This window comes from Mobula hypostoma, chromosome 6, assembly GCF_963921235.1.
Source record: "Mobula hypostoma chromosome 6, sMobHyp1.1, whole genome shotgun sequence".
In the NCBI taxonomy this organism is placed as follows: Eukaryota; Metazoa; Chordata; class Chondrichthyes; order Myliobatiformes; family Myliobatidae; genus Mobula; species Mobula hypostoma.
The window spans coordinates 70836735-70859690 of NC_086102.1; the positions used below are offsets into that span (position 1 = coordinate 70836735).

Consider the following 22956-nt stretch of genomic DNA (forward strand, 5'->3'; position numbering starts at 1 on the left):
GTGTAAAATGTAATGGGTTGAAGATTAGGGAATCTAATAGGAGAGGACATTGGACAACGTACAAAAGGGAAACAGGATGTAGTGTATGCTGTCAATACTTAACAGAAAGCTGCATTTTTATTATTCAAATTAGCCATACAGCACAGACACAGGCCATCGCTCACCCATTTTACACCAATGCTGCTTATTGCGTGCAATAGAAGTTCCTGGAGCCTTTGTAATTTTCTTAAGTTATCTAATACTCTAACTCCGCCATAGATAGTCCCAAGCCTGGCTGTGAGAGGAGGAGGGTTGGGCGTGGGGCTAGCAACCCCAACCCATAAAAACCCAGTGACAAAAACAGCAACAGAGCTCCAAAGACTTCATCTTCACCTGAAAGACGTACTAAGTTTTGTGGTGAAAGACACAAGTCTGTGTTAGCCACAGGGTTGATCAACCTTCTAAGAGAGCCTGGCCAAAGAACACTTGGCGATGTGACCTTGAAGCCAACACCAAGATGGGCTACGCCTGGGGACAACTAGAAAGCCCAACACAGAGGATTCTGGTAAGCTATTGTTGGTAGCCTATACCTTAGTTGGAGTAATGGACTTAACTAACAAACTATTTAATAAACTGGCCAAAGCTAAGGGGGTGTACAGTTATGCTAGCATTCAAACTGTTTATTACAGTAATTGGAATTCAAGAAGTAGATTTTTGAGTTAAGTATAAAACTGCACACATTAACTTTAGATTTTGTCATCCCATGCTCATTTGAAAATAATCATGCACATCCACTTATACAGAGAGCATATTTAAACCTATTACACTCTGAAACCAATAAATCCATAAATACTACCTTCAAATTTTTTTCAGGAACTAAGGCATTATTTGAAAATGTTTTCTTTACACCCGGTTCTTCAAATGAAATTGACAAGTAAGGCGGCCATTTTAAAAGAAAATTCTTTTATTTAACTTTTTGCATTTTGTTTACAAATATTTTCAGATTTAAAAAGTCTCAAATTTTTTTTGCACTAATTAAGTGGATATTTGAGTTATTTTGTACTATACTGAAATGAGTCCAAGTCTGCCAGTAAAGATAAACAGTTAATATAAAGACTAACACTTGATCATTCTATCAGGTAAGTAAATTTATTTTACCTTGGGTCTATCTCAGATTGAAAATGATGCCGTCTGTATTTGCTGGTAAAGGTCATGTTCAACATCAACATAGCAGCTCCTCTGTGACTGAGTGACCAGAAAGGTAAACTTTAAATGGGAGATCAGCAACTAAAATTACACTTGAAGTGTAATTTTCTGTTGCACTTTAATTGAAATGCCCCAAGAATGATCTGCTACAAATGTACAAATGCTCCTTCTTAAACAATACGTTGACATTACATTAATTATGGTTTGATGTGCTTCCCGTGACCCAAAAGAACAAAACCATGTGCTAAATGAATCCTTGTGGACTAGTCTTAAATCTCAGAAATAGTTTATAAATACAGGCACTTATAATCCCTGGGAGATCAGTCTGAATATCCAGTCTGTTACCAAAACCTTTAAACAGAATTGTCTATTTAAACAGATTGTTAGACTACATTGTTAAAACCCACAACAGGGGCCATAATTTTAAGGACGTTTACAGACACAAACATGTTACCTCCAAAATATTCTTCTGTAAGATCCAAGGTATTCTCTAGACTAAATGCTTTCAAATTGGCTCAACACCTTTCAACAAGTGTGTACTTTCCTTGAATCTGTTGTTGTCATCTTAAGTCTTCATATAAAAACCAGGCAACTAAGCATAAGGAAGAAAACAAAGTGCAGATGGAAATCAGTTATGATGAAGAAGAGGACCAAAATGTTGACCATTTCTCATTCCACAGATGTTGCCTGACCTGCTGAGTTTTCCCAATATTTTATCATCGTGGTGATTTGTGCTTTAAAAAGGGTGAAAATTTATAAATAAATGCAGTCTGAAAGATGCCCTTTTAATCAATAGAAATGGAATTCATAAAACAAGAAAAAAAGGTTGTTTGCAAAGGTGCAATTTACATGCCAGAAGACGTAAAGTGAAGAGGATGATGAATATAGCTTCTTTTAGGATGCCATTCTGTAACTGAGTCCTTAAACGTAGATGTCTTAATTGCCGCAATGTAATTAAGGTAATAAGTTGTAGTTTTCTTAAATACTTTAATTGTCTGTCACATAGGTTTTCAAGACTAGAGCTCACTAAATACATTTTATTTGGAAACTTAATGCATCCACTTTAGCCTCAGTGAAAAATAGGATTCAATATTTACAGAGCAATTTTTTTTTTACATTTTTTGTCCCTTTACAAGTTTTAAATGTTTACAATTGAACATAGCTTGCTATTTTTTGGTTTCCAGAATAATTAAAATGGTAAACGTGTCTAATATTTTTAAATAGGTCTTACAGATTATAAAAGAGAAATAACGTATTACAAATGTGCAAGGTATCTTTTCAGTCCCTGGAAAAGCTTTGAGAATTTCCTGTTCATTCTGGAATAAATGATTGAATTAAGATGGTAATAAAATATACATGCATTGAAAAGCTGTTCTTACAACAGAACATGTTTTTCTTGTTAAAAAAGAACCCTTTCCAGTGTTTTTACCACCCAAACAATTCATTTGAACATAAATCCATGTTGGACAGTTACACGATTCATATAATTCTACTGAAAATTTATCCCATTGTTTCAAAACTATCATTCAGTCAAAGATAACAACTAAACAAATAAAAGACTTTGCAGTGACTTAGTGAAGGATTTCCCAGCAACCCTTTTCTTAAGTTAGTAGTTGGAGCTAGAATATTCAGGTTCCCAGAGCCATACTTGACTCTTAATAGTATAACAATTACTTTACAAATAAAAGAAAGCAAATCTACATCAAGTAAAAGGAGCACACCCAAAACTAATTTGAAAAGCGCAGGATTACACAAAGGAAGAAGTGAATACCTCCTTCAAAACATTTTAATGTTCAGCAGACCATTCTAAAAATTTCACAGCTGCCAGATTCCACCTTCAAACCCTCCTACAATCCAAAATATCTCTAAAATATTAATCTAAACGTACAATATTATCCTAAATGAAAATTTTAAAATGCAGAAATTCAATCTGAAATGAACACAGAAAATATGGGAAACACACAGCAAATCAGGCAGCATTTGTGGAAATAGAAAAAATAATGTGCGTCTCAGGTTGAAGATTTTTTTTTAAATACTGTATTGGAAACTGGGAAATTAAGTATTTTTAACACACAAATAGTAGGGAGGAGGGAAGGGTCAAAACAAAAATCTTTCTGCAAGGATAAACTATAGTTGAGAGGAAGTGAACAAAATAGGGCAGTTACAGACTCATCATCCCTGCCTCAATTCTCTCTGGAAATTAAAACTAACCTAATTTATCTCTATTCCAGTTTTGACAAATGGTGTATAAACTGAAATATCAACCATTTCCTTTTCCACAGATGCTGCCTAACTTTCTGAATGTTTCTAGCACTTTCCATTTTTAAATAATTTTAGAGTACTTTCCAAACTACTTGCAACAAGTTGGATCTTCAGTAAGAATGCAGATTAATCATATAAGACAACAGCAAAACAAGTGTTCACAACTTAACAAAAATCACAATTTAGTGAAAAGGTCAAACATTTGATAAAATACTAAAATAAAATTAAAAAGGAAAAACCTACTAAATAAGTTATCAAAAATATACAGAACAGCAATGAAGAGGAATTTCTTCAGCTAGAGGATGATGAATCTGCGGAATTCATCACTACAGATGGCTGTGGAGGCCAAGTCATTGGGTATACTTAAGACAGAGGTTGATAACTTCTTAATTAGTAAGGGTGTCAAAGGTTACAGGGAGAAGGCAGGAGAATGGGTTTGAGGAGGAAAATAGATTAGCCATAACGCAATGATGAAGTACACCCAATGGGACAAATGGCCTAATTCTGCTCCTATGTCTTATGGTCTTAAAAATCTGGTAAAATCTTCAACAATGGTACTCAGAGTCAGATAGTGGTACGAGGATATGAATAGACAACCTGTCAAGCAGCTGTACAAATGCAAATTTACTCATTAAAAGTTCTTAAATAGTAAATTATTAATTTGGATAAAATCAATACTGGATTTCAACTGACTACACAAAATAAAGATGAAAACCAAACCACTCTGAACTGCAATTTTTGCACCTTATTGTTCAAGGGTGATACCATTACAATACCGTAAAACTTGCTCTCCCCAAAAGCTTAACAAAACTATGGTTTCCCATCCCTAGGTGATTTTTGTCGTGTAACCATAGCAATGTTTTAGGTACATCGCCGAACATGCTCCAGTATGAAGTCAGGAAAGTAAAGGCTACAGACTTGTAAGCCATCCAATTTACAAGGCATCCTTGGATATTCATCTTCCTTCCATTTATTTTCTTCTGGATCGAAGGTAAGTATGGAGTCACTGTATTGACCATTGTAACAAAGGCCACCAAGGACTATTATCTGTTTTTCAACAACTGCCACCCCATGCCCACTTCTTCCTATGGGCATTGATGCCAGGATAGTCCACTGATCAGAATCAGGATTATAAACTTCTGTTGATGGACAGCCCTGGGACTCAAAAGATGCACGTAATATTACACACACACCCCCAAAAACATAAAGTTTCCCATTGTGGGCAATCATTTTATGAAAACAGCGTGCATAGTTCATTTTAGCTTTATTCTCCCAGCACGTTGTAACCACTTGTGTTCTCCTTGTGCGCTGTTCCACAGTACCTTCTTTACTGGGATCAAAAACACATACTTGCTTGGAGGTTGAGGAGGACATTATACCACCAGTTATGTAAAGCTTACTATTGAGAACTGTTCCTTCGTGACCATACTTATTAACTGGATATGGGTCAATAAATTCCCATTTGTTTTGTGTGATATCATATCGTTCAGTTGAGTAAAAAGTTTCATCCCTTGTTCTGCCTGCCACAGCATAGATGTATTTCCCAATGATACCAACAGCAAATTCAGATCGGGGGACAGACATATCTGACATTCTCAGCCATGAGTTTTGTCGGGGATCATACCGGAAGACTTTGGAGGAAGCATGAAATTCACCATCAGGACCCAACTCTTCCCCTCCCAACAAAAACACGAAGTTGTTCACAACTGCAAGGCAGTCAGGTCGCAGTGGCACTTGTGGACCCTCCAGTTCCCACCAGACCCGGGGTCTGTGCAGCAGAAGAATCTTGCTATTTACCATGCTATGTCCAATCATCCCTCGGAAAACTGCAGTCTGTGCCTTAGCAGAACGAATGCGATTAGATTTCATCTCCAAAAGTGGTTGCTGATTCATGTTCTGAAAGTAGCTTAAAGCCTGCTCAACCTCAAAACGAAGCTGCCGTGAGTAGCGATAAAATTCGGATGTTTTTACCTGAGAAAAATCAGAAGGTACAATAAAACGATGACACTTATTTTTTTAAAAAAGGAAAAATTAACTTCAAGTAATGCACTTACGCTGCAATCAGCATAGCTCTGGTTATCAATCCCCATCTGGTTAATGCTTAACCACAGTAAATCACTGTCCAAACAAAATTCATTGCAGCAATCCACCAAAAGTACTATGTTTCATGGCTGGACAATTTTAGGTCAGACCACAATGGATACTTAAACTTACCAACATTGCAATCCAGCTTTTACACACTAGGTAACGGCAGAACGCAGAATAAATTACAAACAAGTACACTGAATAAGTAGTTCCAAACATATTACATAACACGTATTATTCCAATGTTTGTGACAATTTTGGATCTGTTACAGAAAATAGAAACTTCCTTGTTACTTTCCTGAACAACTTTACAAATGTCAAGATGTGGAAAACTGAAATCTAACAAAGAATACAACCGCAAAAGATGTACTCATTTTGTATTTATTTTAACGTGAAACTCATTAATTACTCATTTACAAAAGATCAAAATGAATACCTTGGTTTTGGGTTCCTCCTCAATGACAGCAATACTTTAATATCTGTCAACTGTGTAGTCATGTTTTATTCTTTGTTTAGTTATCAAGTCATCATGGTATTGGAATTTTGCCCATGCATAAAGAAATATCAAATAGCTAACCACTTCCAACTTAACCAGGGATAATTAAAACTGAAAGAAATGAATTGCAGTGCATCTCAGTTAAACAGGAAATGCTCAATAGTAACTGGCTGAATTCAAGATTAACTTTTCCTTCTTAAAGCACAGCTTCAATTATTTGCAAAATAATGATTCAGGATTCACAGATCATTGGACAACACTGAACTTCAATTATAGATTAAATAGAAAGACTTTTATAGCACAGTGCAGAATCAGTGGGGGAGTAAGTGAAGGGATGGAACACTGCAAAGTATACTGAACAATACAGTTACTAATAGCTAATTGCCACTAATGGAAAACAGCATTATAGTCAATTGCACATTTATTACTTTTATCTCATTCTTAAATGTTATACATTTCAAACTGCATCTTTCATGAATCACTCCACTAAATTAGAATCAAAAGACATGATTGTCTGCAAACTCTGCACTAAATCTAATCAATCTGAGGTAGGATGCAGGAATGAGCTTTCAAACAAAAGGAAAGACACTTGACAACTAATTCCTTAAAACAAGAAATAAATCAAACTTCAAACACAGAACTTCATACAATTCTTTATTATTCAAATTCTTGCAGACTAAATGAAAAGCTTAGGATGTCTTTAAAAATAAAATTATGGGCAAAATTTCCACCTGACTGTGGCATTTTTTGCAAATTAACATTCAACAACGTGTTGTTGAAAACATAATACAAAACATAAAATCAATCAGAATACGACCTTATAAAGATGATAAGTCTCACTACAGATGGAAAAGTATCAATGCAAGTTTATTTTCCCTCTGCTTCTGATCAAACACTGGAAGACAATTTGTTGACACCAGCATATCTCCTGAAACATCTTGATTTGGAGCCAGATAACAGATGCAATCAAACATCAACATCAGTTAATTCAATAACCTGCTTCATCTAACTTCTAATGTATGCAAAAGCAGCTTGATACACATGGAAAACTGAAGCACAGGCTGATTTTTTTCTCCACCCCTTGGCTCAATACACCGGTGGACCACGGTTAAAAACTGGTATTTCACACACCATCTAGCAAATTTACAAAGTGAGCTCAAATATTTGTTTTTACATAAAAATATGAACAGAAGCGACTGTACATCAAAACTGTGTTTTTGTTACTTCATTGTCACTGTAAATATCTTAGAATTCCATTGCTAACAGCACTTTTGAAATACTTTCACCACTTGGATTCGAGTCTCACCATCAGCTTCTCCAAGACAGACAGAGAAGGGCATTAAGTGCTTGCCTGTGACATCCACTGTACAAATGAGAATTTAAAAGCACTATACTCCAATCAGTACTCTAATCTGAAAGGTCAGGGGATACCTGAAGTCTCTTCTTGATAAAGTTGCAAGCACCTTACAACCTCGGTAATCTCAATCACTGGCCTGTTTAAGTTTTCCACAACACCAGCATGTCAATTTATTAAAGAATGGGTTACAAGATATGTTACACTAGTTTGCAAGAAAACAGAGAAACTGAGCTGAACCATTGTCTCAGATATATTACTGATATGGAATCCTCACGGCACCATTCAGACACCACTGTAAGTAGTCTATTTCTAAAAATGGATTTCAGTTGATCTATCAGGATCATTTATTTCAGCTCCAAACCATCCCTTATTTTCCTAATGTTAGAAATTAATCATTCAAGTTTATTAGTACCAATAAACCCAAGATTAGTAAATGTGTTCACAGTTTAGAAGCAGTTGATATTTGACGGGGGTGGGATGACGACAACAAAAAGGTATTAATTATAAAACTGCAGCTCACTATTCAACTGACTTCATTATCTAAATACAACAAACTTTTTAATACCCAAACAAGATTTCCTCTAGTACTGTTAAGTTTTCACTGAATCTGGTCACAGATAATAAATATCAAAAGTGGAAGGAAGCTGGTAAGAGAGCCATGGAGAAAATGGAATAATGGTGAAGCCAGCATCTTAATGTCACAATTGCAAATTTCTGCAGCATGTAATTTTGTTAGGATCCTCAATCAACACAGACTGTGGAACACTGTGGTTTACTTTGACTGAAATTTTCACTCGGGTCCACAAAAATGCAGTTGTGTGTGGAAAGAAAACACCTTTAATATATTTTAACAAGCCCACTTTTAAATGTATGATTAAGTAACATCCTCTACTAAAAGTAAATGTGGTCAAAGTTAAGCTTCCCAATAGGACTTGCGTTTAGCACATGGTACCTGGGTGGCATAAGATATTTCTCATTGTCAATCAATTAACTCCAGAGGAGGGAACAAAAATAACTCAAATAGCAAAATAAATCTGCCATTATGATTTAAAGATTATGGCATTATGCATTTCTTCATCAAACCCTGGCCAATCATATTACACAGTTCGCACAAATCATTGTGCTTTCTGATCATTCTTACAGCTTGCATTTTATTTACAAATAAATGCACAAAGACTTACAGGCTAGGTTGGTATCCCCAGTACAAATGCTCTCCACATTGTGTTGTGTGCTGGAAGTATCAGTCCACGCCACACGGCTGGTGTGTTACTGCAAAAGGTGAGCTGTATTAGAGTAAAAGTGTGTGTCTTGTCCCTTCCCTCCCCCATTACACAAAAATACCAAACATCTATTTTGCTCAAGTTTCTGTAATTATATCAATATCATGTGTACGTTTTCACATACAAGATGAATGACAATTACAGTCACTAATACAAGCACAGCAACTGTTTCCTTCACCACACCAAATCCAAACTTGCAGAAACAGCAATACTAACATGTAGCACCCACTGATGACTAGTGGTATCATCTTAAGCTCAAATCTCTTTTTGCCCAAGAAAATTTTGGCCCTTATCCAATCATTCACCATTGGTTTTAGTTAGAATGAGGATATAGCAGGATCTACTCTCTGCAAGCAATCACTGTGAATACTGATCAGTGTTTCATTGGAGCTATATCATATATGTATCACTGGCTTCAGAAGAGCTCATCAAAGATCGGGGTCAGTGGGATACAGGACATTATTAAACAGCACCATTAAAATTTAACAATACACCAAACTGAGCCTGATGTTACACATAGTAATCAGTTTAGCACAACTAGATGTGCAGCCAAAAAAAAACTGCTTGGTAAATCACTAGAGTTGCAGAAGTCATCCTGTTCGGACAACTGATTCAAAATCTGAACATGGCTGCTGGCCATGGCTTGGTCTACAAAGCTTGGTACAAGATACTTTAAAATTTGTATGTAAGATGTTTTTTGTTGAGGAATAGAAAACTTTGCATAGGACTGGATCACTGAAGCTACTTGTGGTGCATGACTTTAGACGCTAATGGAAGAGTAGAGGGTGGACAATGCAGACCTTTAGATGCTAATGGAAGAGTACGAGGGTGGACAGTGCAGGCCTTTTGCCGTCCCCCTACCTCACAGTGCTGATAATTCAAAGAGGAAAAGAAAGGCAGAAACACATTCAGCAAACTAATCCTTCAAATCTTCTACCAGGTAGCTGCACAACACATCTTGCACACCCGTCTGCTCAGTTGCAAGAAAAGCAATACCTGGGACAGGAAAAACTAATTGTAGCCCCCCCCCCCCCCGGCCACCCTCAGGGTCGCTCGGCTCGCTGTTGTCTAGGGAAACAGCCTTCGGCCCTGCCAAACTGGATAATTAACCTCCGCAGTAACATAAAAGTCGAAACCCCCTTACATAATCTTAAGTGACCTCATTGTATTTGTTTGCCAAATTTACATTTACAAATGTTACAGTCAATTGTATTTTGTTGGATATTGGAATTGCTCAAAGTTAACATTCCTATAAGTAATGAATCCTGTGAAAACCAGCGAAAATTCAAAACGACTGGGCACCTCAATTCATTACTTTTTCTTCTGAATTCACAAAGCTATGATAAACAGAAATACAGCAGTTTATGCAGTTTACCAACAAGCTCCTTATTATAAACAAACTGAACATCTCCAAGCAGATGTGCTAGGCAAAAATTCTTGTCTAAATGGAGACAGTATTACAAGGACTCTCCTGGATTCAAATTAAAATATTTGCCCACTACACAGAGATGGACTGCAAAACAACAGGACCTTCACTAAACTGCAGAAGAACAAAGATTAAATGGCTGCTGGACAGCAATGTATCTTTTTATTAAAAGTTAGGAAAGTAATTCTAGTTCAATTGGTTTCACGAAATCATGTTAAGAAATGCCTGTAATCCAAAAAATCTAGATAATCAAAGCCAAAGAAGAACTTAATTTTTTTTTCCAAGCGATTTCATGCTGTAATCATTAATCAGGTTAAACAATTCTTAGGACTTATAACCAATAATAGTTTCCTTGCACTTGCCACTACATTATATGATACTATAATATTTCTAATTGAGGGTGATAAACATCCATTCTGGTTCAAACACAGTTCCAAGTGGTGAAAATATCAAAGCACCAGCGGCCAAAAGGCTTGGTAGAATTAACATCTCAAGAATTCTAGGTGTCTATACTATCATTCACAACAAAGAATGGTTGAGAAAGAAGAATCCCTCTAGCTTGAAAAAACAATTGAAATTGAGCATTTACTGTTTAAAAAAAAAACTCAATGTAAAAACTCTCACTGGGGTAACATTCATACTAGCTTCTCCCCCAAGATTAACCAGAAATCAATGTTATAAAATGTTGCACCCAAAGCACTTTGATCCATATTCTTGTGAAAAATAGTTACTTAATTCCTGGCATATGATGAAATACCTTGCTTGACATTTCCTCACCATGTGACATCAGAATCCTTCATAATCCATACTAGCTAAAAAGCGAAAGGCAAAGAGTAATTACTAATTATTATAATAAATCAGCTAGCTGAAGCAAAGAATAAATGGATCCTGACTGATGATTTCCTCACAGTACACAATGGTCTAGCCTAAGTGCTGTGACTTGGGTACCGCTTTCAAACATACTAACCTTTTCCAAAACGTTTGTTGTATTCATCAGACAAAACCTGACATTTTGAACAATGGTATCTGTGTGCCTCCAACGGCTTCTGTCATGTCGCAGCCAGGCCTGTGCAGCCTCGAAGAGCTCAATCTCTGGGAATCGGCTCAACTGATCATTTTCCAAACACATCAAAAGCTTTTCAACACTCAAGTAGGACAGAAAATCAGCTCTGGACATGAGTGGCACGAAATTCTCGAGTAGAAACTTGTCCAGTTGTTCTTGGATACCGTCTATATTAACACTGAAATCATCTAAAAGTCGCATGATTTCTGCACAGTTGTCCAAGCAGATTTTTGACAAAAGGAAAGAACAGCAAAATTTCACGACCTCAGTTAACTGGACATACATTGCTGCCTGAAGAATTTCATGGACAGTGCTCATATTCAGTTCAATGGAGCCATAATACATAAATTGAAGGACATGACTAAAGCCTGTAGGAGTGAGTCCTTTAAGGTGAATCTTATTCTGGTCCCTCTCCCTCATGTCAGCTGTGAACATTATTCGAAAGTAGTCACTCTGAGTAGCCAGTAGTGCCTTGTGAGCCTGAAACTGGTGATCCTCGATAACTAGCGTGACATCAAATAATAATCGCTCCTCATATAGGGTTTTAAACCCTGAAGAGACGCAGGAGTCATGAACAGTAGAGTTGTACACATCCACGTTTCCAGCCATTAAAACCCTGAAATAGACAAGAGACTGAATCTTAATATTCATCAAGGTAATATGAACATATTTAAAGAATCTGTAGAGTTATTGGCTTATCCCCAAGCCCAAACTTTATATTAATCATAGCATATTTAGAATTTCTGAAGTTCAATATTCAAGTTAGTGGTTACATTTTACATAGGTAATTCTCTACCAAGCTAAAGTATTATGTTAAATTAGAAAATGTTTTTAAGCATAAATAACACAATTCTCATTCTTAACGTCAACTGAATGGATTGTCAAAAACCAAAATAAATTCATAGAATATCAAACTTGCCAATTATCATTTGCAGTGCTTATTAACATTAGTTTACATCTAAACTACTTGAGATCAATTTCATTTGCATATTGACATTTGCATCAATGTCATATTGCTTACTTCAGTACTAACTCATAATCAGCTTGTATTCAGATGGCTCAGTATCAATACATGCAGTGATCACTGTCAGTAGGTTTACAGAGATCATAATTTCAGTACCTGGACCAATGAACTAAGATGTCATCATCCAAATGATTTTTGTTTATTCTATTCAAATCAATCACAACTAGAATGAAGATTAGTTAAGCAGCCAATCTGCTCACATTACCAATAGTAAGAAATTGTGATCTTTCAGCACAAGAAGTATGCCATGCACCTTTCAATGCTATACTGAAACATGCTTAAAAGGACAGATGCCAAGGGGGTGGCTACAACGCAAAAATATCTTTAATGACTGCAACTGTCATAAATTATTTAACTGCTCCTGAGGATTCATTAGATGACTGTGATGTGTCTAATCACTTGAAATTCCCACTATTTTCTAGAAGGGATTCAACATTGTTCACATCGTAAAGCCACTACAGAAGAATGGGAATTAATCAATTAAAATAGTAAATGGCCATTATTCAATCTCAACCAATTACTGTTTAACCAGAGCATCCAAGAAACACCTACTGAAGAGAACATGAAATATGTTTCTATGGCTCAGTTCCTCAGAGCTTGGCAACAGTTTGAATTTAATGCTGAAGAGATTCCCAAGGCCCGGCAAACCACAAACTATATTCAGACCTGGTAGATGTTTGCTTCTCTGGTCTCATCAGCAAAATTGCTGTAAGGTCCATGTTGTTTCAGTTCTTTGATTGTTGTGAATTCCCTTTGGCTGTGAGTTTCTACTGTTGGCATTTTGGTCCATTGACAGGTGACATAAAAACAATAATATTGACCTGCCACTACATTTGGGATGATCTCCCTGCCCTTCTGTCCCTTTCCTCTAGTAAGTGCTAGTCCACTCTCCCTTCTCACAGACATTAAAATGTGCAATTCAGAAATTTCATATCTAATATCATAAGAAGCTATTTCCTTTCTTCCGACATTGCCTTCAGAGCTCCATTTTGAGGTCATCCTCTGGCTCCACTTTCTGTTCATGCATGAGTTTCCGTATTGAGATTGTAGGCTATTCAGTCACGAAACACCACAGTTAAACTAATCCAAATTTAATCCAGTGCCAACACCTGCACAATTCCACTAAGGCTGCTCAAGAGTGCTAATGAGCTGGCTGAGCCAAATTATGTAGTTTCAGCAGAATATCAATCAAGATCAGCAAATTTACCAGGCCCCAAAAAAAGGGACTGGATATCAGAAACATTTATCTGAAAGCGAAGTTGATACTGGCTAGTCAATCCAGCCTAAACCCAGTTTACAGAAACTTGACATGGGTTTCTCATTTAGCTGACCCACAGGAAACCATAATTCAGGTCATTATTGTAAGAAATAAGAGCACCTTTCACAATGGCACCTGAAGTTTTGATTTAATTTTATTTGTCAACTAAATGTTTCAGCTGAAGAAAGCTGTAGACCTACTCCAGGATTTTAAGCCCTGTACCTAAATCTGTGAATTAGTAAGTGCTAAATATATAAAGAATATTTTATCCTTTGGTATTTCATTCATTTTCCAGATTTAAACTCAAATATTACTCATCTAGTTCATTCGTGGTGGTGGGGGGGGGGAGGGGAGGCAATAAGAATTTTAAAAAATTGCAATTTACCAATAACAGAAAAAAAGCTAGTTTGATTGTAAACCAGGTCAACAAATAAACACTGCTTCATCTGAAAAGAAAACAACAGCAAATCTGTTGCAATTTTAACTGCTGACTATTTGAGATGCTAAACAAGCCACAGCAAAAAGCAAAAATGTATTTTTGGCTAGCAGTACAAGATAAATGGATTGACTTCAACTTCCATCCATTTATTTTCCAGAGAAATTATCTATATTTCACTTTTCACCTTTGATTTCTTAAAAGGGTGGAAGCTTTCATTGTGGCTAGCTCAGGAAAAAAAGTACAAAGAAAATTATCGAAGTACATATATATCACCATATACAACCCCGAGATGCATTGTCTTGCAGGCGTTCACAGTAAAGACGCAGAAACACCATAGAATCAATTAAAAACCACACAGAAGATGGTCAAACAGCCAATAAGCAAAAGATAACAAACTGTGCAAATACGAAAAAGAATCATAAATAAACAATAAATATTTAGAATATGAGATAAAGAGTCCTTGGAAGTGAGTCCATAGGTTATGAGAACAGTTCAGTGTTGGAGTGAGTGAAGTTTTCCCCTCTAGTTCAAGAGCTTGATAGTTGAGGAGTGATAACTGTTCCTGAAACTCTTTTACCTTCTTCCTGATGGCTGCAGTGAGAAGAGATCATGACCTGGATGGAGGGGGCCCTGGATGATGAATGTTGCTTTCCTGAGACAGCTCTCCTTGTAGATGTGACCAATGGTGGGGAGGGCTTTACCCATGATGGACTGGGTTGTATCCACTACTTTCTGTAGGGCTTTTCTGTTCAAGGGCATTGGTGTTTCCTAACAAGCCATGATGCAACCAGTCAAGATACTCTCCACCGTGCATCAATAGTAGTTAGTCAAAGTTTCAGATGACATGCTGAATCTTTGCATGCTTCTAAGAAGGTAGAGGTGCTGTTGTGCTTTCTTTGTAATGACACTTGTGCGCTGGACCTAAGACAGATCCTCTGAAATATCATCGAGGAATTTAAAGTTGCTGACCTCTGATACCCCAGTGAGGACTGGCTCCTGGACTTCTGGTTTCCTCCTCCTGTAGTCAATAATCAACTCCTTAGTCTTCTGACATCAAGCAAGATGTTGTTGTGGCACTACTCAGCCAGATTTTTAAATCACTCCAATATGCTGATTTGTCACCACCTTTGACTCAGCCAATGATAGAGAGAATGGCTTTAACAGTAATAAACAAGGCACCTTCTGTGAAGGAAAATGGACTCGTGCAATCATTAGAATTAGAATCTAAGTATGTAGCACAACCATTTTCATTGTCAATGAGTAAGAAACCACTATGCTACAATCTCTATTTTGCAGCAGCTCACATCTACAGTTTAAAGTAAGTAAAGTTCCAAGGCACTTAAAAAGTTGCTACCAATCTGGGCAAGAATTTTCAGTAATGGGGATGAAACAAACTAAAAACTTTGTCAAAGAGATTGGTCTTAATAATTCGAAATATGTTGGACGAGATAACAAGATTTGCGAGACAACTTCAAAACACTGGTTTACAAGGGAAGAGACAAAGAAAGAAGCACAAAGGCTTGGAGAGAAAAGAATAAAGCTTTCGGGTTTGCAGTATTGAGACGGGAATAAGCTAGAATTTTTACTCCTCTTCCACAGGAGTAGTACTGGATGATTGGAGGGTGGCAAATGTTATTCCTTTGTTCAAGAAAGGTAACAGGGATAATCCTGGGAATTATGAGCCAATGAATCTTACATCAGTGGTTGGCAAATTAATGGACAGGATTCTTAGAGGATTTATGAGCATTTGGAAAAACTGAGATTAGGGATGGTCAACATGGCTTTGTGAGGAGCAGGTCGTGAATTCTTTGAGGAAGTGACAAGGCAAGATTATGAAGGCAAAGCAGTGAATATAATGTATATGTATTTTAGTAAGGTGTTTGTCAAAGTCAGGAGTTGTGGGATCCAGGAAACTTGACTGTGGATTCAGAATTGGCTTGCCACAAAGCAGAGGGGGGTGCGTTCTGCCTGGAGGTTGGTGATCAGTCGTGTTCCACAGGGATCTGTTCTAGGACAACTGCTCTTTGTATCTTTATAAATGATTTGGATGAGGAAGTGGAAGGGTGTGTTACAGTAAGTCTGCAGATAACACGAAAGCTGGTGTTGTGGATAGTGTAAATGTTGTCAAGGGTTACAATGGGATATTGACAGGATGCAGAGTTAGGCTGAAAAGTGGCAGATGGAGTTTAACCTGGAAAAGTGTGAAATAATACATTTTGAAAGGTCAAGCCTGACGGCAGAATACCAGGTTAATGACAGGACTGCTAGCAGTGTGGAGGAACAGAGGCATCTTGGTGTCCATGTCCAGAGATCTCTCAAGGCTACTACACAAGTTGATAGGGTAGTAAGTTATCATATGGTGTGCCGGCCTTCATTGGTCAGGGGATTAAGTTCAAAGAATCGCAAAGTAATGTTACAGCTCTATAAAACTCTGGTCAGAATATTGTATTCTGTTCTGGTTGCCCTCATTATAGGAAGGATTTGGAAGCTTTAGAGAGGGTGCAGAGGAGATTTATTAAGATGTTGCCTGGATTGGGGAGCATGTCTTATAAAGACAGGTAGAATTAACCAGGCCTTTTCTCTTTGGAGCAAAGGAGGATAAGGTGACTTGATAGATGCATACAAGATGATAGCAGGCATAGATCAAATGTAAACAAGAAGCAAAGATCAAGTGGACAGCCACAGACGTCCCCCCCCAGAGAATGGCCAATACGAAAGGAGCAGAACTTTAAGGTGATTGGAAGAAAGTATGAGCGGGTTGTCAGTGGTAAGGTTTTTACATAGAGTGGAAAGGTGGTGGAATGTGCTGTCGGGGTGGTTGTACAGGCAGATACATTAGGGACATTTAATAGACTCTTAAATATGCACATGGATGAAAGAAAAGTGGAGGGCTATGTGGGAGTTAAGTGTTACACTGATCTTCAGAGGAGGTTAAAACATCGGCACAACATCATGAGCCAAAGGGCCTGTATTGTGCTGTACTGCTTTGCGTTTTATAGTTACTGAAAAAAATAATAAGCTAACTAAAGGGGATGTAATTTGTGTTTTCATGTAGTGAGATCAAGCAGGCTAGTTATTCTTTCTAATACAAACGGACAATAGGTCTTACTGGGATACAGGTCAGCAGTGTCTTGCCCATATAATCATTTTTTCAAGCACGTTCCTAAAAGAAACCTTAACTATTGTCCAACTCTACTGTGAACAGAAAGCCTCAAATGCGGAGAAATGCTATTCAAGGTGACTTCATTTATGGTCTGCTATTAGTAACAAGTAAAGTTGTTCAAAAGGGAAGCTAGAGTACTCTCCAGCACTTACTATGTCAATGTAAAATAACTGCTGGCCCAATTGCCTGATGTAAGCTTACGGCAGGCTACTCCCATCGAAATATGCTAAAATTCACACTCACCAGCATCATATAGCTATATAGCATTAATCTTTGCCAGTCGACACTACTTTTATTTTGTAATATGTTTAAAATCCTTTCTTTCAAACTGCAGCAAGCTAAAGCACACAATGAGTTGCTTTCTGAGCTTAACTCCTATAACCCTGAGCTAAAATATTCCAAGCAACACACAAAACGCTGGAGGAACTCAGCAGGTCAGGCAGCGGGAAATGAAAAATGGACATCTTTTTCCTTCACCATGACTGAAAAGAGAGGGGGCAGAAGACAAACTAAAAGGGTAGGGAGAGGAGGAGGAGGAGCACGGATGGGTGAATCAGGTATGAGGGGGAAGTTAGAGAGGGCAGAGAATGGAATGATGTTAGAAGCTGGGAGGTGATAGGTAGAAGAGGCAAAGGGCTGAAGGAGGAATCTGATAGGACAGCACAGCAGATAATTGAATAAAGGGAAGACAACACACATAAAATGCTGGAGGAACACGTTAGGTAACATCAGTCCTGCTGAAGAATCTCAACACAAAACTTTAAATGTTTATTTCCCTCCATTGATGCTGCCTGACTGGCTGAGTACCTCCAAATTGTTTGTCTTAATCAAGATCTCCAGCATCTGCAAAATGTCTAGTCTAGACATTGACCCTCTAACATTTCTTGACAGTCAGACATTATCAACGAAAAACTGCTTGAAAGCAACCTGTGACTCAGACACCTACATTGCTTCCTTCCGGAAATGCTCATCTTCATCCAGAACCACACCTGGGGTGAGCATAACTGGGACTGACAATTCAACAGAGAGTTCTTTCTGCCATCTTATAAGGCCAAAACCATTAACTTCTACAGGAGTCAATGAAAGATTATTCCATTAATTGTATTGCAAAACATGCTGCAGAATTCAAAACAACATTTCAGTCTCCAAACCTGTAATGCTGTTTTAACTGCTTTACAGAAGGAATTGTTTTCAAAATGAATGAGTTAAAATCTCTCGGTTTCTGAATTCAAAGTCTCCTTGAAATGTTGTTGCGTTTCTTGATCTCAACTGTTTCAGCAGTTCTGAAAACAACTTATGGGTCTCTGTTCCAGCCTGGAAAGGAAATAATGCGTGAGTCACCACACAGAAAAGAGCTTTTGCACTGCTTGGGGTAGATTAACTTGGTTGTTCATCACCTTAAACAAAGAGTGCAATTAATTAGCTATTATCATTAAAGTTAGCATAACAGAACAAGACTAAAAAAATGTGGCAACACACATCAAAGATGCTGGTGAACGCAGCAGGCCAGGCAGCATCTCTAGGAAGAGGTACAGTCCACGTTTCAGGCCGAGACCTTTCGTCAGGACTAACTGAAGAAAGAGCAAGTAAGAGATTTGAAAGTGGGAGGGGGAGGGGGAGATCCAAAGTGATAGGAGAAGACAGGAGGGGGAGGGATGGAGCCAAGAGCTGGACAGGTGATTGGCAAAGGGGATATGAGAGGATCATGGGACAGGAGGCCCAAGGAGAAGGAAAAGGGGGGGAGGGGAACCCAGAGGATGGGCAAGGGGTATAGTCAGAGGGACAGAGGGAAAAAAATGTGGCACATGATCAAACGGTAAATGTTTCCTTAAATAAGAGACCAAAACTGTATCTGCTTCTCCAAGTGTAGTCTCACAAAAAGACCTAAACAGTTCTCTTGCAATGAAAACCAAATTCAACTTCCCATTGTTCACAACTAGAATCCATTACATTCTCTAACTTTTCTCCATTCCATTTTCAGATATACCTGCAGCTAGGCACAGACATCTGCTTTCCACATTTATTGCAAATGTTACTATTTTTGGTACAGTTCCTTTCTAATTCATTTTTCCTACAAGTTATATTTTCTATATAAAATTAACTACCCAGCTTGCTGAACATTTTGTATTCTTTTGCAGATGGCCTAATTTGGAAATGAACAACTTTCACAGTTGTCCAAATTTTTTCATGCATATGGAATATGTGTACCATCTCAATACAGGCAAAGGTTATCTTGTCTTCAAAAGGCCAAGAACAACACATTCATTCTCATTTTTTATATGTGGCCATTGCCCTAGTTTGGAATGCGTTGTATTGGAGAAAATAGTATGCACAAACTTTCACATTGATGCTTTTCTTTCAAACAGTTTGATGGCACATTAATGAGAGAGATAGCAGTTAAGAGTTCCTTATACAGTAAGATTTGAGGCTGCCTTCAGAGGGTACTTAACAACACGACAAATTTCAATTGTTACCAACAGATCTCAAAATAGGTCAGAAGGTTGAAGGAGCGTGAAGAAATAGTATATACATCATCCACATCTGATACCTACAAATAGCATGTACACTAAATCATTTGCATGCTTAATGATTAGGTGTTATTTGTGATTACCTGAGTTTTCTATTGTCTCACATTTAACCAATGGGAGCTGAGTAGAAGGTCATCCACAATCTCACGGGACCACTTGAGGAGGAGGGGCAAGGGAACATTTACATCAGAACCATGGTTCCCAGCTGTCCCAGCAACAAGGAGTAAATAACTCTCAGTTCTTACCTGGGCTGCTGTTAAGATAAAGATACAATCTCATTCAGAGGAAACATCCAGCATAGTCATCTCACCTTGCTGCAAGTGCACCTTCTGTTGGACACGTGTGTAGTGACATCGGCAGAATTCGTGACGGGGTCCTCAGACCTGATCGTCCCGTGCTCCTGCCTAAAAGAGGCTCCGTGCTACCAAGCGGCTCCTGCATGGGAGGGCCAGAAAAATTAACATGTATGCTAAAATATTTCCCTACTTACATTCAAGTAGATAGCCCTTACAGCTACAGAGAAAAATATCCATCGCGTCTACAGCCTCATTTTCCCCCTCCTCCTTGCTAATGAGTTTGTACTCGTTTGCAGCTATTTCATACCCGGCCCATGTAGCTTTTTATTCCCTTATCTGGAGATGAAATAGTATAGCATGCTGTTCAACAGGTAGGAAAACAATTCAAATTCAATCCAACCTTAATCAATATTGAAGATCAAGATAATGAAATGTTCTGACAGGGCATGCACAGATGTTTCCTCGAAGGAGAAAATCCAGAACAAGCAATCACTGTTAAAAATAAGGGGGCCATGCTTTTAAAACTGATGAGGTATATTTTTCCCCCTCTGAGGAATATAAATCTTTGGAACACAGATTTGAATCTTTCTCTTAGAATATTCAGAGATTTCTGAATATTTTTAAGACAAGGATCATAATTTTGAATAAATAAGTGTGAAAGTTTATGAAGGTTAGGCAGGAAAATGGAGTCAAGATTGCTATCAGACAGTATTGAAATAGGGGAATAGGCTTGAGAAGTTGAATAGCCTACTCCAGCTCCCAAGTCATATGTTCAATGAATAGTCATATGTATAAAAACTGTCATAGTTGCTAAAGAAACCCAAGAAGAAACAATTCAATCACCTAACTCAAGTTGTGTCAATTTACTTTTATTTCCATCTATATTCTTTGTTACAAGTGTTTGAAAATGTACTTAATATGGTCGCTTAGCATAAATTCCATCTTAATAGTGCTGATAAAATCTCATTTTAAGCTGAACATTATGTGAACACCATTTCAAACTTCCTACATGCACGATGGAATAAATGCATCCAAGCAGCATATTGACAATGATAATGTCCCATGTTGTATGATGTGGGCAATCATGGTCTCATGACCATGATCGTTCTGAGCAAATTTTTCTACAGATGTGGTTTGCCATTCGGCAGTGTCTTTTCTTTACAAGATGGGTGGCCCCAGCCATGATCATGTCCAGCGTCAGTGGTTGCATAACCAGTACTTGTGATATGCACTGACTGCTCCTACGATCTTCCAGCACATGCTCTCATGGCTTCATGTGACACTGATCAGGGCGGGCTAAGCAGGTGCTACACCTTGCCCAACAGTGACAGACAGGCTAGCGGAGAGAAGGATAGCCTTTCACCTCCTTTGGTAGAGATGTATGTATACCCCACCACCCAGATAGTATCTACCCACACTATAAAAAGTGTAAATTACACATTCAAGGGCATTTGGGATTCAGACTCCCTGCCTTAATTTTTCCTCAGCTCACTTAGCAGGATCATCCCTGTAATCAGAAATTGAAAGACATTTGAAAAACGTTCAATTTTAGTGTCTTCATAATCACAGTACAAACGTTGTTCTTTACAGTATGTACTTCTGGACGCCACAAATAGAAATATTGCGGATTAATTATCAGCCAGTCTTAAAATCTCTTCGTCTTTTCTGAAATTTGTTAAACGCTGAAATAAACATTTACACTTCAAAACTGAGTCATAAAAGAGAAACACGTGCCAGAGGGTTTGATGAACTCGGCCATGTTCAGAAATACTAACACTTTCTTTTACCTCAGAAAAGATTTCAACAAACTTTCATTTTAAATACTTGCATATGAGAGCTTGAGTCAAGAAGAAGGGGGTTTCTCTAAAAACAAACTTGTCTCCAAGTTAAACCCCCGCATTCGTCGCCACCAAATCTCTTTCCTCTTCAGGTAAAATGAAGCGGCGTGCTTTAATTGAGTCTGAGACCAATTATCTCGTCCCAGTAGCGGTGAGAAGGGCAACACTTCCCAAGTGGATGTCTCCGACTCCCGCTCCCCTCCACTTCACTCCACTCCACGCCACTCACCAACATCAGTAGCCGCCGCTCCTTACACACAAATCAACCCTCCTTCTAAGCGCGAATCATGAAGGGGTCTGCGTCGGCATTCTCGCTCCACTGGTATCGGCCGACAATGAAGTCAACACCGTTACCCCCCCACCCCCCCTAACTGAGTGTCAGCTCCAACCCACCGCCGCCATCTTCTCTTGCACCGACCTGCTCCGCCTGACGTCACTTCCAGCAAACGGACCAAAACAAGAGGAAACACTTCCGTAGCCCCGGGGTCGGGGTCAGAGTCAGATGGAGTTAGTGGGAGGGAGAAGGTGGGGTGGATGAGGGGGGTGGAGGGATTTGGATTGGGTCTGGGCTCTAGGGTGTGGAAAGGGGGAATGGGGAGGAGCGGAGAGAAAGAGCGATTGGAGTGGGGAAAGGCGGAATTGCGGCGAGGGGATGTGGAGAAGGAGGAGTGGGGGAGAGGGATGGAAGGAGGAGTGGGGGAGAGGGAGGGAAGGAGGAGTGGGGGAGAGGGAGGGAAGGAGGAGTGGGGGAGAGGGAGGGAAGGAGGAGTGGGGGAGAGGGAGGGAAGGAGGAGTGGGGGAGAGGGAGGGAAGGGGGAGAGGGGGAGAGGGAGGGAAGGGGGAGAGGGGGAGAGGGAAGGGGGAGAGGGGAGAGAGGGAGGGAAGGGGGAGAGGGGGAGAGGGAGAGAGGGGGAGAGGGAGGGAAGGGGGAGAGGGGGAGAGGGAGGGAAGGGGGAGAGGGGGAGAGGGAGGGAAGGGGGAGAGGGGGAGAGGGAGGGAAGGGGGAGGGGGGGAGAGGGAGGGAAGGGGGAGGGGGGAGAGGGAGGGAAGGGGGAGAGGGGGAGAGGGAGGGAAGGGGAGAGGGAGGGAAGGGGAGAGGGGGAGAGGGAGGGAAGGGGGAGAGGGAGGGAAGGGGAGAGGGGGAGAGGGAGGGAAGGGGAGAGGGGGAGAGGGAGGGAAGGGGAGAGGGGGAGAGGGAGGGAAGGGGAGAGGGGGAGAGGGAGGGAAGGGGGAGAGGGAGGGAAGGGGAGAGGGGG

The 22956-nt window shown here is 39.1% G+C and overlaps 1 protein-coding gene across 3 annotated transcripts; it reads right to left on the reverse strand.

The window, feature by feature from the left end:
- Window positions 1-896: 896 nt before the first annotated feature.
- Window positions 897-22093, reverse strand: klhl15 (kelch-like family member 15). Of its 3 annotated transcripts, none has more exons than XM_063050965.1 (4): window positions 21930-22093; window positions 19877-20001; window positions 11059-11770; window positions 897-5418 (listed from the first exon to the last, which is right to left on the reverse strand). In XM_063050965.1, exons 1-4 carry the CDS (start codon window positions 21933-21935, stop codon window positions 4309-4311), a joined length of 1953 nt encoding a protein of 650 aa, XP_062907035.1. In that variant the 5' UTR covers window positions 21936-22093; the 3' UTR covers window positions 897-4308. The 3 variants fall into 3 exon arrangements, with proteins under 3 accessions (XP_062907035.1, XP_062907036.1, XP_062907037.1); XM_063050966.1 differs by lacking the exon at window positions 21930-22093 and adding an exon at window positions 18190-18352 and having other exon boundaries at window positions 19877-20002; XM_063050967.1 differs by lacking the exons at window positions 19877-20001; window positions 21930-22093 and adding an exon at window positions 14845-15449.
- Between the last annotated feature and the right edge of the window lie 863 nt (window positions 22094-22956).

Coding starts and splice junctions, on each gene's coding strand:
- klhl15 (XM_063050965.1), bottom strand. Junction 11,771..19,876: donor GAAGGTGCACTTGCAGCAAG/GTGAGATGACTA, acceptor TGTCTATTTCAG/GGTTTTAATGGCTGGAAACG. Junction 5,419..11,058: donor CAACAAACGTTTTGGAAAAG/GTTAGTATGTTT, acceptor GATTTTTCTCAG/GTAAAAACATCCGAATTTTA.